The 16,982-nt window shown below is 42.2% G+C and overlaps 1 protein-coding gene across 4 annotated transcripts in view; it reads left to right on the top strand.

Annotated features, from left to right (window-relative positions):
* The window catches only part of SCAPER (S-phase cyclin A associated protein in the ER), a 440,399-nt gene that overhangs the window by 313,474 nt on the left and 109,943 nt on the right, over positions 1-16,982 (top strand). For all 4 annotated transcript variants that reach the window (XM_029575230.1, XM_029575228.1, XM_029575229.1 and 1 more), the window contains one exon: positions 6,537-6,692. In XM_029575230.1, coding sequence (XP_029431090.1) covers positions 6,537-6,692 — 156 coding nt within the window. The remainder of the gene's footprint in view (positions 1-6,536; positions 6,693-16,982) is intronic.

Genomic DNA, 16,982 nt, shown 5'->3' with positions numbered 1-16,982 from the left:
AGCGGTTTGAGCATGGCTAACTTGAGTTGGTTCGGGACATGTCCTTGGGTGAGAGAGCAGTTAATGATGTCTGCTAAAGGTTTGGCTATAGTGTTTGTGATCAGACTCAGTTTGTTGGATGGAATATGGTCTGATGGATGGGAGGATGGTTTTATTTTCTTGAGAATATTCTCTATTTCTAATGTGGAAGTGGGCTCAAAAGAGTTGAGAACTATTGGTGAGGTGTTAGGTTGTTGTACGGTTGGGTGCGATGGTTGTTGCTCTGTTGAGAGTGTTGGTTGTTGAGCGATTGAGTGTGAAGATTGTTGGGCGGTTGATCGCGATGATTGGGGCTGAGGTTGATTACGTGGTTTGGATGTGAAGAAGGTCCCTTGAGGGGGGCTAGGAGTGAAGTGATTTTGTTGTCAAAGAAGTCTGCCAGCTCGTTCGCTTTATTGAGTGCTTGATCGTCAGGAATGGTAGGCGCCGGGGGTTTTGTGAGGGTAGATACATATGAGAAAAGAGCTCTTGAATCAAAAATGAGGTGGTGTATTTTTTTGGAGAAGAATATTCTCTTTGTTGTGTTGATGTTGTTTCTGTATGAGTTAAGGCATGATTTGTAGATGAGGAGGATGGTTGAAGATGGGTTTTTTCGCCAATTTTGTTCCTTGCATCTCAACTCGTGTTTATGTGTTTTTAGCTCCGGTGTGAACCAGGGTCTCTTATTGTCTTTGTTTGGATTGATAACTTTAGTTGTCATGGGGCATATTTGATCTGCCACCTTTTTAGTGATGTTGGTCCATGATGAAGTTGCTGAGTTTGCGTCGGAGAGGTCTAGGTGCTCTAGTTCCTTGGCCAGGTGTTCACTGAGTTGGTCTCCTGAGCACTGTTTCCTGAACGATATAGTTATTGGTTGTGTGGATTGTGGTGGAAGTTCTTTTATTTTTAACACTGATGATATGAGTCGGTGGTCTGACCACGGTATCGGAGTGCAAGTTGGAGTGGTGTGGGTTGTGATTCCTTCATTTATGAAGATAAGGTCCAGCGTATGGCCTGCTTTGTGGGTTGGTTCAGTCACTATTTGTCTGAAACCCATATTGTTGAGAGAGGTGAGAAGAGTTTTACAGTTGGTGGAATGAGGTTGGATATCTACGTGCAAATTAAAATCTCCCATGAGGATAGTAGGTTTCCTGGAATTAAGGTGTTTTGCTGTCAGTTCTATGATAACGGATGGGTTTGCTTCCAGTAATCCAGGGGGAGCATAAATTAGGCCAATCGTCAGATGTTTTGAGTTGAATAGGGCAAATTCTATCTTTGATAAGTTATTGGAAGACTGCAATGTCAGACCCAGTGTTTTTTTGGCTGCGAGGAGAAGTCCACCTCCTCTTTTCTTGGGTCTGGGAATAGAGAGAACATCGTACTCCTGGATGGGAAGCTGATTTATTAGAGCAGTGTCGGAGGGTTTTAACCAGGTTTCTGTGATAGCACAGATGTCAGGTTTTGTATCTGATAGGTAGTCGTTGAATATATGACTTTTCTTAGAGATCGATTGCGCATTAACCAATGTGAGTGAAAAGAGAGTTAGTCCAAGGAATTGAGTGACCGGTGTAAGCAAGATGGGCCTGAGCCTCTGTTGACGATTGTGATGGGGGGGGGGTAGGGGGCTTTGGTGTTCTCCATTTGGGATTGTGGATGATGGGAATTGTGAGGGGGTGCATGTTAGGATGTAGGTGGCTGAAGTGTAAGACTGTAGGAATTGTAATGATCAGAAGGAGTACTGGGCGAATGCTGTCTGAAAAGTGCTGGACGAATGCGGTTTGTAGGGTGCTGGGCGGATGTAGTTAGCAAGGGTGCTGGGTGGATGATGGGTGTATGTTGGGCGAATGCAGTCCGGAGAGTGATGGGCGAATGCAGTCTGGAGAATGATGGGCGAGTGTAGTTCGGAGAATGATGGGCGAATGCAGTCTGGAGAATGATGGGCGAGTGCAGTTCGGAGAATGATGGGCGAATGCAGTCTGGAGAATGATGGGCGAATGCAGTCTGGAGAATGATGGGTGAGTGCAGTCTGGAGAAAGATGGGCGAGAGCAGTCCGGATAGTGATGTGCAGTCCGGAGAGTGATGGGCGAATGTTGAGCGAATGCAGACCTGATGGTATTGGGCGGACGTTTAATGGGATCTATGAGGTTCCTCTGAGGTGTCTGCTGGCAATTCTGGTAATTCCACGAGCTTTCGTTGAAATCTTGAGAGCTAGTGGTTGGTGGCAATTGATTGATGAGGTCAGAGATTTTTTTGCTGAAATGAAGAGCCAGTTCGTCTGCTTTGGTCTGAGAAAGTTCTGGTGGTATATCCGGAGTGATAGGTTTAGTGAGATTAGAGACGAAGGCGAATAAAGCTTTTGAGTCAAAGATGAGGTGATGAACCTGACGGGCATAGAAGTCTCTTTTTGTTTTCTGTATACTGTTTTTGTATTGGTGGAGTGTACGTTTGTACACTCCACCAATCTCTCAATTTGATCAATCTCTCAATTTATAAACTTTTCATATTCAGCATTTGTATATTGCTCAGCACGGGAGAAAAGATATTTCTCTTTGTATTTCTGCAGTATTGTATTGCATGCAGAGTCTGGCTGTTGGGTTTTCATTTCAGTTTTTGTCTGCATATTTCTGTTTATAATTAGTGGTCCCTTATTCTGTATTTGTTGAGGATGTGTTCATGTTCTCTCTGTTTGACCAAGGTGAGATATTCTGCTAGTGCGTAGTTTCTGTGTAGTCTGAAGAGAGGTCCAGCTTATTCTGTTTTGCTAATAAGAAATGTGCTCTGGGGACCTGTAATATTTGCAGTGCTGTCATTTCATGGGCTTTGTGGCCATTTGCAAGGAGCAGAGCCCTGGGCAGTTTTTCTCCACCTTAGGGACAGCCCTGCATGAGCACAGGCACTTTTTCTTGCAGAAGAAAGCACTGATATAACTGTACAACAAACAACTGTATAAAAATCATAAAACAAACAGTTGTCGTGAATATAGGTTGCCTCTTAAAAAAACCTTACTGTAGATTTTAAAAGCCATATGCGCGCCAAAGCCGGGAGATACACGCGTGTCTCAGGCTGGTGCGCACTGCACAAATTTTAAAAGGCATGCGAGAACACGCATATCTCACGGTATTTTCACAAATCAGGAAGTCAATAAAGGGGCCGAGCAAAGGGCAGAGTCTGGACGAGGCATGGTCGGTACTCGGGCTTTGTGGGTCTGTAACTTGAAGTGATGCGCGTAAGTGCATGCACAAGTACCCGCCAGGGTCCCCTACCGCTGTGGATGGCATATAAGTTTTAAAATTAAAAAAAGGTAGGGCTAGTCAGCAGGGTTTGAAGGGGCAGGGCTAATAGGGTAAAAGGGATGTTATCTAGCTAGGGGAGTTAGGAAGTCAGGAGCCTTTACCTGGCGAACTGGGAATGGATTGGGGGAAAATGGTAATTGTGTCGGTGTATCTAATAAAATCCCGCCCACTTACGTGGTAGAGCCAGCATTTGCGTGCACAAGTGCATGTTCATACAAAATTGTGCCCACATGTACGCACGTACATACATGCATATATGCACATATGCTATAAAATGGTCGTGTCCATTCGTGTGAGCCACCATGTGTGTGTAAATGTATGCCTGCGCAGCTGTTTAACAGCTACCATCTTAAAGTTTGTGTTTAACTACACACCTTTCAGATACAGGTTTTCTGGCAGTCTGAAATTTCAGGATGTTGTATTGTGGCCATCTGAATGCCAGGTTGTCAAAGTTGCTGATTGATATGATGTACACTGCTGACATCTGACACTTGCTCTGCTGAACACCCTAGACATCCCAGAACAAGTGTAATAGACCAGGCTGTCACCTAAAGCTCTTATGCTGACAGGAATTACAGGTTTAAAGGTAGCGAAATAGTGCAATTAGAACCTATTTGTTAACATGATTGTGAAAATAATACATTCTATACATGATATAGACAGACAAACTGGTAGCAATGTTAAAATGGTAGGAGGAAACATAGAATATAACTGAAAAGGAAAGATTGAAAAGTCATAGAGACTGACAAATTCCTTTCATTCTGTAATACCGCAAGCCCTATTTGATTGCCATTCCGATCCACGACCCATCATGCCCAGTTCGTGGAACCAGGAAGAGGTATCACAGTTATGCCCGTTCTTAAGATCTCTCCTTTCTGCCACCACATCAGTCTGTGATGGTCAAAATCTGCCTACAAGAAGGCCAAAAGGTGTAGGATCCACACTATCCTGGGCACTCCCTTCTAAAGGGAGACTTTGATAAAATGAGGAAAATAGTTAAAAAAAACAAAAATAAACCCTAAAAGTTGCAGCTGCAAAGGTTAAAAGGTGAATTTTAGAAGAGATGTGCGCGCACATTTGTGTGTACACGTAGCACATGTTCGCGGAAGTGCTGTTTTATAAACCTCGCACATACACGCACAAATATTGGTGCATGAATAAATGTGCGGGCTGGGGCATTCCTGGGTGGGGCTAGCATTTACATGAATAAATTACTATTGTATAACAATTGAATGCAGCGAGCATACAGCTGTTATCTGTGCACATTTACACCTGCTAATTATCTGGTATAGCTCAGAATAAAGCTCTTTATGGCCAGTTACTGAGGAAAGCCACTACCTATCCCTGGGCATTAACAGCATGGGCTCTGTCTTCCGTTTGGGATTTTGCTAGGTTCTTGTGATTTGTTTTGGCCACTGTTGGAAACAGGATGCCGTTGGTCTGACTCAGTATGGCGAGTCTTATGTTCTTATGAAGGTATATCAAGAGAGAGAAAATCATTGATTTCATAACCTCCGATCGGCATTTCAAGTGCCAGGTCATCCGTAAAGTTTCTAGTATTGATGTGCTGGAGTCTGCTCACCCTATAATTTTTTAAGTACCATGATATGGAGAGAAACTGGCAATAGGGTCAAGGAAGCTATGGCTCGGTGATATGGCCACCGTGCGCTCTTTCCACTGTCATGCCTTCAGCAATTAGAAAGTTGCAATTTTATTGCTACTATTATGTTAAACGTTTGTTAAACATTAGAAGAGATGATCTATAGTGGTTAACGAGAGCAGAAGAATATTTGGGCACTCTGGGTTAATTTTCGAAAGCAATTGTCTGTGTAAATGGACTTTTTCAAAATTACTCTGAGGATTGTACACACAAAAGTACTCTCGGAAGCAATTTTGCATGTACTTAAAAGGTGTTCCTGAGGCAGAGATGGGTTGCATACTTTTGATTTTTGAAAACACGTATGTAAATGTATGCGTACACGTTTACAACTGCTCCCAAGCAGGCGTAAATGCATGTGTGTATGCCAAGCAGGTTTCCATATACACCCATTAATTTTCAAAGCAGATTTGCACGTGGTCTTCAGCCCACTTGAGCTGTTATAAAATTACCTTTTTTAAAAAAAATTGTCCATGCTATAATTATGGTGAATCTCAGCAGTAGTGTCTAATTTCTTGGATTACTATGATACATTTGACTTCTTATAATTAGAAATGCAATTCTTCTGTCATATTGGAGCAGAAATGTAGAGACTGTTATTCATCAATGAACTATGATAGAACTGCACTATTCTGCTAATATTATAATGAAAGAAATTTTCATTCATTTACTTGAAAAATGTCTTTGTAGTATTCCTATGAAAAGATAGCTCTCTTAAAAGTTTCTGATGATAATTCAAAGGAGACAAGAGGGAGATTACATTATTTAGATATTTGTTGCACATATTTATGTTTGTAAATAAGGAACCTGCATTCCCTACTTTGAAGAAGTGAGGAGAGAGAAAGAGATCAACTGGAGTCAATGGTGTTGCTCTGGGGTGGTATTGAGCAGGCTAGATGGACTTCTTCCTACTATCATAGTCTAAGACAGTCATAGGAACAGGGTTGAGAGGTTGCAATATTGCTTACTTACCGCCCTTAACACACTCATGAGCAGAGGCAAGAGGAGAGGTGAGAAGGACAAACCAAAGAGTAGAGAAAAGCACAACCTTGAATTTCTGCAGGTCTTGGAGTAGCCAAGTTTATATAGGCAGGCTACAACTCCGTAAAAAAAACGATGTCAGTGCCAACAGGTTGGTGGTAGCTGGGTACTGTCCGGAAAAGCCACATAGGCCTAGGCCAGCTGTTTAGAGTTGTAGCTCTCTAGATTATTATGTAGTTTGGTGGTAAGGCATGGTGAATGGTGGCAATCTGGGTGTTGAACTGTGCATAAGATCTTGTGTTGTTATGTATCCAGGTCAATGGAGAATTTATAAGGAAGCAAATAAAAGCTGCCTGGCAAAGTAGTGATGTCTTACAAGCGGTCAAGTTCTATAGCTAGGATATATCCCTGCCGTGTGAACAGGAATAATTGGACAGATTACATGGGACAACTGTTTATTTTCTGCTGTCAACTACTATGTTACTATGAGATGAATGATATGGAATTACTATAAAAATTACTTTAAATTGGTAAGGTGCTATTTCTTAATGTAATGTACTTTTTATACATTTTTCCTTTTATCTAGCTATATGGTGAATATAGGACTGCTAGACAAACTGTGTGGCTGCCTCCTCTCTGTTCAGGGTCCTGTAGATGAAAATCCCAAAATAGCTTCTTTTCTTCAGAGTGCAGCATCAATGTTACATGGAATGTGCCGTCTCTGCTTTGCAGTCACTGCAAGGTAAGTTTTACTATCCTTATCTATCAAGTTATTCTGAGTAAAAAATGTGGCCATGGTTGTCATAGTCTAAAGTCATTTTCTTCAGTTGCTTATGTAGGCTGACTCCATGATATGAGGCTGAAGATGGAAAGGGGAGATTCAGAGGTAACATAAGGAAATATTTTGTCTCAGAAAGGGTGATGAATCCATTGAATAGTGGAGAGCAAAATGGGCATTTGAATTCAAGAAGGCATGGGTAAACTTGGAGGACCTTTAGCAGCAGGAAAGAAAGAGTAAAGCTAGAACTCAAGAAGTATATTCAGTATTAGAATAGAGAGGTGAAATAGACAAGATGGGTTTGTCAGTCTTTTTCTGATAGTTTCTATATTTATTTTATTTATTTATTAATTTTTAATTTTTATATACCGATATTCTTGTATAATATACAAATCATACCGGTTTACATTAAAACAGGAGATGCAGGAAAAAAGTTACCTTTGTCAAATACATTTAACATTAATAACAATGAAAATTAACAACTATGAAAAAAGAGAAAGGTAAACAAAAGTGGAAGAAACATAGAAGTTAAAAAAGAAAAAAAACGAAAAAAGGTAGCACCAAGGGTTGCACGAAGGGGTGCACAAAGGGGAGTGCCCCTTTGTCGCGCCCCTTCGGCGCGCGACGCCAGGTGGAATGGCGCCGTTTACCGGCTCGACGCTGGGCTGGATGACATCACAAGGGGGCGGGTCTCATGCTCACTGATTATGCCTGGGTCTTGCTGTATTAGATATGTGTCCATAAAATTCCCCCACTTGCATGGCTCAAACCTGACTTTACACGGCTGTGCGCACCCAGTTGCAAAATTGAGTGAACACATAAACGCACTTAGGCTATTTTATAACACCCACATCTGTGTGTGCATGTTATAAAATGGCCGCATCTCTAGGCGCACTCCGACACACACGTGTACATGTGCGCCCACATGCCCATTTGAAAATTATCATCCCTGTGGGGAGGGAGAGAAGGATGATTACTGAAGATGCATCTTGGCTCAGGCACCCCTCAAGTTTGCAAGGTTCCCTAGAGCCACCTAAGTATGCCATCTGGGTAAGAGATTTTGAATACAGAGAGAGAAAAAAACAAAACGTTCTACATAAATGTGCTATTAAGTATGTTATATGTCATCTCAGTCTCATTTTCACTGACAAGTTTTTATTTTTTTTCAGTGTTTCACATTTACAAACACTTCATTATATCTTGTATTGGACCAACATGACGATTGTGCAAAGATGATGATTTGTAAAAATCATATATCACAACCTGCAAAAATTTCAGTTTTCTCCATGACCTATATGTCTACCAGAACGCTGCATGACATTTAAAAAGATTATGCAAACAAATGTTTATTTATAAATCACTTTCCCTTGGAAGCCACCAACATAAATGGCAATATACATTGTAATGGTAGCAAAATATTAATAGTGCAATAAAATACAGTAAAAAAAATGCAATTACGATAATAACTAAAAAAATAACAATAGAAATCATCAAACTGCATTAAAAACATAAAAAACTGCAGCAATAATAATCATATAAGGACTAAATAAAAAAAATGTTGTTTCTATCTAAGAATGTTTAGGGGGTCGGGCTTTTTACCTCGCAGTACTTCCTTACTTTACTCTCAAAGCCTTCTCTTAGCACTACCAGCTCCAGTTCTCCATTGTTATCAGTAACAAATCAAGGACACTGAAGGTAGTGCTGGCACCATCTGAGATTAATGCTGCATAGTAACCTTCCTATCTGGATATGTTGCCAGGTTTTTAACAGAGCCATTCCCCCAGGAATTTTCCTTCACCCTAATAAATATTCATGCATGCCAGATATTAAAATGACTTGCCAGCAAGAGCCACCTATGCACCTCACATGCTGGCCTGCCCTTCACTGTTCAGCTGTCAGAACTATGTGCTACTTCTATCTAAAAAATGCATTAGATTCAGGAAATATTAGGTGACTGTTCTCATATTTTTAAGTATTTATTTTTCGAGAAAGTTCATGAAACATGATAGAAACTTAAGAATTTTCCTAACACCGTCAGATATTCTAGACCTATGTCTAAAATGCTCATGTACATCATCATCTGTGCATTACTCTTACACTGGTCAAGTAAAAGGTAACACAGCATGCAAAAACTCCAGTTTTCTGAGAAACCAATATGACTGCTAGCGCATTATATTATTCAAACTCTTAGGATTCTTTTATGCAGAATAATTTTGATAGTACAGACGAGTAAAATTGTATTTCCTGAAAATCATGAATAGTAGGGTCCGGAGGAACCCTTGAAGGTTTAAAGCTGAATGATCTTATCAGATGCTACTGAAATAATTAACTTTTAAAGGATGAAGGGGATCAACAAAGCAATTTCATCTGGAGTGATTCCTGGATCATCAAGTTATAAAATACATCTTTCTCGTACACAAAAATGTACGGTAGACATGTTTCCCTTGTACTTCACTTGAAAATTTTAGTTTGTGTAAGAATTGAGAGCCAGTTAAGTGTTACTTCTAGATAACGTTGGTTCAGTCTTGCCCCTCCTCCCCCCCCCTCCCAATCAGTTTCTTCTGAAAATAGGGCCAACTTCCTCCCTCCTGCACTTCCCCTAATCATTCACCAGCCTTGAAAACTGGAAAGGTTAGATGTCCCCCGTAAGGACCTACCTCCACACAAGGGGGCCGATGCAATAAGACGCGCGCTGAAAAGCTCGTAGTGAGCTCCCATTTTCCTAATTCACATGCAGCCACAACCTCTGGACACCCAATGCAGTTTTTAAAGGAGGGTGCGCTAGGGAAGAATTGGGCATCCATAGCACTCAAATGCATCGGGTGCCCACAGTTGCATGGGTGCTCAGTATGAGTGTCCATTTTTAGCTCACTTCTTCAGGCAAGTTTGTGTGTTATTTTGCTGAGGTTTCTGAAGATGCCCATAGAGGGGTACATTTTATAAAAAAAAAAAAAAAGCGCGAGCGCGTACTTTTGTTCGCGCACCAGGCGCAAACAAAAGTACGCCGGATTTTATAAGATATGCGCGTATCTTATAAAATCCGCGTGCACTCCTTGCGCGCGCCAAGCCATGCGCACGCTGCCTGTTCCCTCCGAGGCCGCTCCGAAATTTACCTGTGATGGGCACTATCAGCTATGGATTTGTTTGGGTGCAAGTTTAGGATGTGCTAATCCCCTTATTGCATCGGACACTAGTGTAGCGCGTCCAAAACATATGCTCAACCACACGTAGGCCCTTGCACTAGGCCGAGCACATTTTATTGCATCGGCTCCAAAGGTTGGTGGAGCTAGATCAGTCATTGCAAAGTTATAAGGGGTGGGAGAAACACACACATCCCACAACACTCACATTCGCCATCTGATAAACTTCAGTTTCTAAAAGTAAAAATGGTACATTGACAATTGATTCTTCAGCTCATAATTATGACATGTTGGGTTTTTTTTGTTTGTTTGTTTGTTTTTACAACAGAGGGCCTAGAAACTTGGATTGAAACTAATTATTTTGTTTTTGCTGTGTAGGATTTTGTACTGGTTTGAAAAGCATTGAGTTAATGCCGACTTTTTTTGGCAGGAGTAATATGATCATAGTTTCTGGTGTTGAGAGATACAAGGATACCGGATGTTGTGCAGTCTGACAGACTGGGTTTTGAAGAGCGACCACAGAGGGAAAAAATTAAAGTACTTAAGGAAATTTATGAACACTTTTAATAAGTTAGTGTACAATATGAAAATCAGTACCATATTTCCTGTAATGGTGAGCATTGCCGAAATTTGGTCTTAATTTCTTATTTAAGGTCTGAAGCAAAAAGGGCTTTTCCCCCATTCTGTGCCTTTGGAACAAATCCTTATCCTGAATATGGTCCTGAGCGTGCCAATTATGATCAGGGCCCACTGTTTCACTTGATTCCACCACGATTGCCACATAATTGGCCTGCTGCCACGGAAACCCAGGAACCTGCCTGTCCTCTCCATTCTACCAGCACTGCTAACGTCTTCCTGGCGCTCTTCAACCCTAGCACCCCCTGGCTGTGGGGCAGTTGATAGCCTCTTCTTTCTGCTTCTATCAACCCACAACTACCACTAAAGAATTGTCCTTACTGCTGACGCCACCTCATAGTTTCTGAAGCCTTTGATGTGTTCCTCCCACTGCTGACTGCTTCTCTGCACAGCTGGATCTCCTCCTCACAGGGCCGTTGATGGTCTCTCCTTCCAGAAGGCCCCCACTGAGTTCTCTAGCTGGGCATCTGATGCTTTCCTTCGCCGTAGCATTGCTGATGCTGTGCCTCTCCATCACTACTGGTGCCCGCAGTACCTGACTGTAATCTGCTTTAACATGGCTGAAAGGCAGAATATAAATCGAACAGAATGGCTTCTCCCTGCCCCAAATCTATGCAATTCCATCGTATTCTGAAGTGGAAGATAGAAGGGGACTGAGGGGATCCCAAAGGAAATCAAAAAGAGAAGGAGGCTAGTCAGTGCAGGGGGTTGGAAGACTAGGGAGAAAATGAAAGGGGCAAGATTAATTGGAGACTATGGAGAGAATGTGGGAAGAAGGCACGAAGAGAAGTGGCTGGTACAGAGGGAAAGCAAAAAAGAGGAGACTGCATGAGGGTAGAAGAAGATGGAAAGAAACTGGCAGGACTTAAGGTATATATCAGAGAGTGAAAGAGAATACAAGATGATGTGTGAACACAGAAAAGTAAGTGCACATGTATTGGACACATGGTAACAGATATAAAAAGGGGCTGACTGTAACTACCATTGAAGCCTTAATGATTGTCACTGCTGCAAGTTTCAGCTTTGATACAGAAATTTACACATGGCTAGGACTACAAACTAATTGCAGGGCAGCATTCAAAATACATATCAGGTAATGGCAGGGCAGCTTTAAAAAATACTCAGTGACATCACCATGTGCTCCAACCTACTTGAAATTTCAATAGAACAAAACTGGTCTGTTTCCCTTATAGGGAAGAAAAGTAAGGATTTCTATTTATCGGAGTACATGAATCTGGGAGCCTGGGCTAAAATGTCTTTTTCGTCTAAAATGTGCTAGCCCAAAAATTGGCAGCTGTGCATCACCTCAAAAGCACATTTTGTGGGAATTTCAGTTTAGAGGATGCTGTACATATACATAAATATTTGATAAGAGTTGCTTTTGTTTAACTAAAGCTAAAAGCAGGCAAAATGCAGCTTGGCAGGCATAGACTGTGACTTTGTACAGTGAATTGTTATTGGACTATTTGATCATTCTTCATGGTTTTTGCTGAAGACAGGTACTCCACTGGAGTCTGCACTTTTAGCCTTTTAGCATCCCTTATGTAGAGTTCTGGCAGATCTTTAAATTGGACTATAAGCTTTACACAGATGACACATAATTTTCTTTACCTAACTTATCATAAATAGAGATGATGTTACAACAGGTGAAAAAAGATGCAATTGATGTCATTGGGCAATGGTATTAAACAAAAAAATAAAAACCAAAAAATATGTACTTGACTCGATTTCCCCGGGATGTCATTTCTTCCTTTTTTTTTCTATAGGGACCAGCAGTTACCTATTGTTAAGGCAGTCAGAAATCTAGGCATCATTTTTGACACTACTTTATCACTATCTTCTCTTATCAAACAGTCCAGAAAGCATTTTTCAAGCTGAGAATTTTATGTAATTTTTGGCCCCTCTACCAGACTATTGCTATTTGGTGGTTCAAAATATTGTGATTAGTGATTTATAGTACATAGGGCTTTCTGCAACTGCTTTGAGACCTTTGTAGATAATACAAAATGCTGCAGCTTATTTCATTGCAGGAGTATTGCATCATTTATTTATTTATTTATTTTTGATTTTTATATACCGATGTTCCTGTAAAGTATACACTAAAGAATACATCATGAATATATCTCTTCAGTGTTGCAGACTGGCTTCCACTAATATGGCGTATTAACTTTAAGATGACTAATGATATTCAAGGCTTTGCATGGGAAGATGCCACTGTGTATTATGTAAGCATTAAAACTATATATTCCCACTCACCAGCTCTGCTCCCAAAGCTGGACTTTTTGGGGAGCTCATCTAAAATTGTGTAAAATGAGAGAACATGTTTTTGCAGTTGCTAGTCCAGCCCTCTGGAATTCACTACTTGATAACTTGAGGGCCGAGGTATGCATCAAATCCTTTAGGAAAAAAGGGGTAGATTTTCAGACGAGCGCGAACAGCCTACTTTTGTTTGCGCTCCAGGCGCAAACAAAAGTACGCTGGATTTTAGTAGATACGCGCGTAGTCGCGCGTATCTACTAAAATCCTGGATCGGCGCGCGCAAGGCTATCGATTTTGTATAGCCTGCGCGCGCCGAGCCGCGCTGCCTCCCCCCGTTCCCTCCAAGGCCGCTCCGAAATCGGAGCGGCCTTGGAGGGAACTTTCCTTTGCCCTCCCCTCACCTTCCCCTCCCTTCCCCTACCTAACCCACCCGCCCGGCCCTGTCTACACCCCCCCCTTACCTTTGTCGGGGGATTTACGCCTCCCGGAGGGAGACGTAAATCCCCGCGCGCCAGCGGGCCTGCTGCGCGCCGGGCCGCGACCTGGGGGCGGGTACGGAGGGCGCGGCCACGCCCCCGGGCCGTAGCCACGCCCCGTACCCGCCCCCAAAACGCTGCCGACACGCCCCCGGAACGCCGCGGCGACCGGGCCCGCCCCCCGACACGCCCCCCTCCGAGAACCCCGGGACTTACGCGAGTCCCGGGGCTCTGCGCGCGCCGGGAGGCCTATGTAAAATAGGCTTCCCGGCGCGCAGGGCCCTGCTCGCCTAAATCCGCCCGGTTTTGGGCGGATTTAGGCGAGCAGGGCTCTGAAAATCCGCCCCAAAGCTTAAAGGCTTTTTGTTTGAACAAGGCTTACAAGGAATGTTAATTTTCACTATGCCAGTTTACAATTTACTTTGATGATCAAGCCCCAAAATGTTTCAGCATGGTTGGCTTGTGTCCCTTTTTATTGGTTTGATGTTATATTGTTTTATATGCTTGTGTATGTTTTTATTGTAATCCACCTACGAATTATAGATATGCAAGATAAAAATAATTTTAAATGCTTACAGTAGCACTGGCAAGGAGTGAGAATAACTGCAATCAGACATGTGTGATGTCTATTCAGTTTAAAATAAATAAGATATGGTTTTAATGTCCTGAATCAAAATAACAGGTTGATCTTTCTCCGCTGTTATCTACTGTGTTGTTACTGAACTACTGCATCAAGTTCTAGAGCAACCTCCTTTCTCCAGAATTAGTCATTGAAAATTAGATGATAATTTTCTGTTTATCTTACGGTAAAAAAATAATGTTAAGTGTAACACATACACACACACACCCCCCCATGGGGTGCAGTGAATATAGGGAGTCACCGATTTCCCAGGCAGCTCTTCTATGTCTCTGACCTTCCTTTTTCTCACACACACTTCACAAGAGCCCCTGGAGAAACTAAGGTTCATCCAGTGGGGAAGGTTCTATGTCCTGGGCCCTGGTAGAGTAATGGATTCAGTCATCCAAAATCACTCTTACCTCAAGCTTCCTTGTCACTAGTCAGTGGGGCTCTCAAGCGAGAAGTTTTCCCACCTGGGGAATGCAGATAGCATTAAACCACGGAGTCCTAAAATGTGCTTGTTTAAAATATTTATATCCTGCACATATAAAACTTCATGGTGGGTTTCAGTATGTCACATTCATAATAATCAAAAACAATATTCAAATATGGTGTTCAAAATAAAGATTTAAAGTTTGAAAATTAAGAACCAGGCCAGTATGGAAAAAATTAAAAATAACATTAGAAAAATCATAATCAAAATCCATGGTAAATCTCCAAGTTATCCCAATAGAATCAGCGTCCAACTTAAAAAATTCCTTCCCCTCGGCGGGAAGGGTCATTCTTTGTAGCAACCAGCATAAGAGCAGAGCTAAAATGACAAAACAAATCCTATGCTTAAAAAATTCTACCAAAAAAAGGTAGCTCCAACAATCTCTCACCAAAAATCTCTTCAACAATAATAAATCCCGAAATCTTTTCCTCTGCTGTTACCTGGGTGCAAAGGGAGGAAAATCTGTAGGACTCGGCCCTTCGGGATTCCGGGGGATTGGCCTTCTCTCAAGAGCCTGGCCCACAATGTCCACAAATTCAACAGTTTTCCCAATCTCTTTCAAAACTTCAAACACCAAACTCCACTTTCCTTGGGTGCTGTCCACCAGTGACACAGAAAGACTCCTCTTGGGGAAAGGCAATGCCTCTATTCACATGCACAGAGGGAAATTTATATCCCTGAGACACAGCCCACAAAAAGGTGGGAATATAGCAGGGGACAAAAACCCCTCAGTGCTCAAATGGGGCAAATATTAAGTATCAAAACTACACCGCTTCCCTGAGCAAATTTAGAAACAATACAGTGTGCAGTATATCTAATTCAGAGAGATGTTTCTTAACTGAAATGGGAGCGCATCCCCACAGAAGCCAAAAGAACTGCAGGCATACATGCAGAAAGGGTTATAAATATATCTGCTAGATCTTGGAAAACAAGCAACTGTCAGGGTATACACAAAAGAAATGGGCAGGTTTGTTTTCTCTTTTATTGCAGTAATGGAGAATAATACCTGTTTTGCCTGCTGGTTAACAAATCAGGGACATGATGTGCTCAAAGGCTCTTATGGTCTGGTCTACTAAAAGAGAGCAAAATAAAGTTATGAGGTAACTAAAGCTTATTTAAATTTGATTTAAGCTACCGTTAAGTTACTTTCATACAGTAGCATGTATGTCGGCATCACTGAGCAGTATTCATAGCTTATATGTGGCTGCACCACAAGAGAGTGATCCTAGTTTTCTAAAGTTAAGTTCAGGTCTGGCAACCCCTTACTGTCCTAATTTTTGATACCTCTTCAAAAACATATAAGAGGCAATTTTCAGACTCTCCAGATCAAGCCAAGTCTAAGGTTATTCTTACCCATAGACTATGTACCAGATATCAATGTGAAAGTGTGAAACCTGAGGCAGGTACAGAGTACCTGCCTCAAGTTTGAACCTGCTTTTTCTGGGGGTATTTTTTTCATGGAAAATAATACACATGAAGTTGAAAATGCAATCTATAGGTGATATTTCCCACCCCTGAGCTAATCACAGCCCCAGTTTCGCCACCTCTCAATATATCTAAAAGTATGAAGACTGTTGACTGAATTGAAGATGGGCAGTTTGCAGACGGCTGATCTACACAGGTAAAATGCCTTTTACTTGCAAAAATTTGCTTTGAAAATTGCCCTTTCTGTAATGAATATTGGGTGTGTAAGTCCTTAGTGCTGCGGCATAGTTGACACAGCCTTGAGGGCAATCCCCCAAGACATAACATAAGAAATTGCCATGCTGGGTCAGACCAAGGGTCCATCAAGCCCAGCATCCTGTTTCCAGCAGAGGCCAAACCAGGCCACAAGAACCTGGCAAGTACCCAAACACTAAGAAGATCCCATGCTACTGATGCAATTAATAGCAGTGGCTATTCCCTAAGTAAACTTGATTAATAGCCGTTAATGGACTTCTCCTCCAAGAACTTATCCAAACCTTTTTTGAACCCAGCTACACTAACTGCACTAACCACATCCTCTGGCAACAAATTCCAGAGCTTTATTATGCGTTGAGTGAAAAAAGAATTTTCTCCGATTAGTCAGAAGCTGGCAAACACACCCTGAAGTGGGACAGTCTGGAGCTTCAACTTTACTAACCATCTCCTCCGCAAGTTGAGTCCTTGGATTTTGGCAGCCAGCAAGACTTTGGTTGGTCCCTAGGACAGAGGTGGTGGTAGAGTCTGGAGAGACAAACCAAAGACAGGATAGACAGCAGGCTTATGGAAGTCAAAGGAGAACCTATGTCAGGACAGGCAGCAAGCAAGGATAATCGGGCCAGGCAAGGAGTCAGGTCCAAGCAAGAGGTCAAGATCTGAAGCAACAAGCCCAGGGTAGATGTGGACACACAGGAAACACAGGAGAAGACCATAAAGAAGACAGGCTGGACTGGAAAGCATGGCAAGGCTGAACGAGGATAGACGAGGCTGGGTGAGAAGACAAGGTACAGGAACGCTGCCAACACGCACTGCAGGAAATGCAGGAGATCCATTACTGAGGCATCGTTGAAGCACTGTCCGGGCGCTTAAGTAGGGGAGCCTCTGACATCATCGGTGCATGCCAGCAGAGGGTTTTCCCACTGTGGGCCCTTTAAAGTGCACACACACGTC

The sequence above is a fragment of the Rhinatrema bivittatum genome, chromosome 13, assembly GCF_901001135.1.
Source record: "Rhinatrema bivittatum chromosome 13, aRhiBiv1.1, whole genome shotgun sequence".
Lineage (NCBI taxonomy): Eukaryota > Metazoa > Chordata > Amphibia > Gymnophiona > Rhinatrematidae > Rhinatrema > Rhinatrema bivittatum.
Note: the sequence above shows the minus strand (reverse complement) of the source record. Positions and strands in the feature narration are given on the sequence as shown.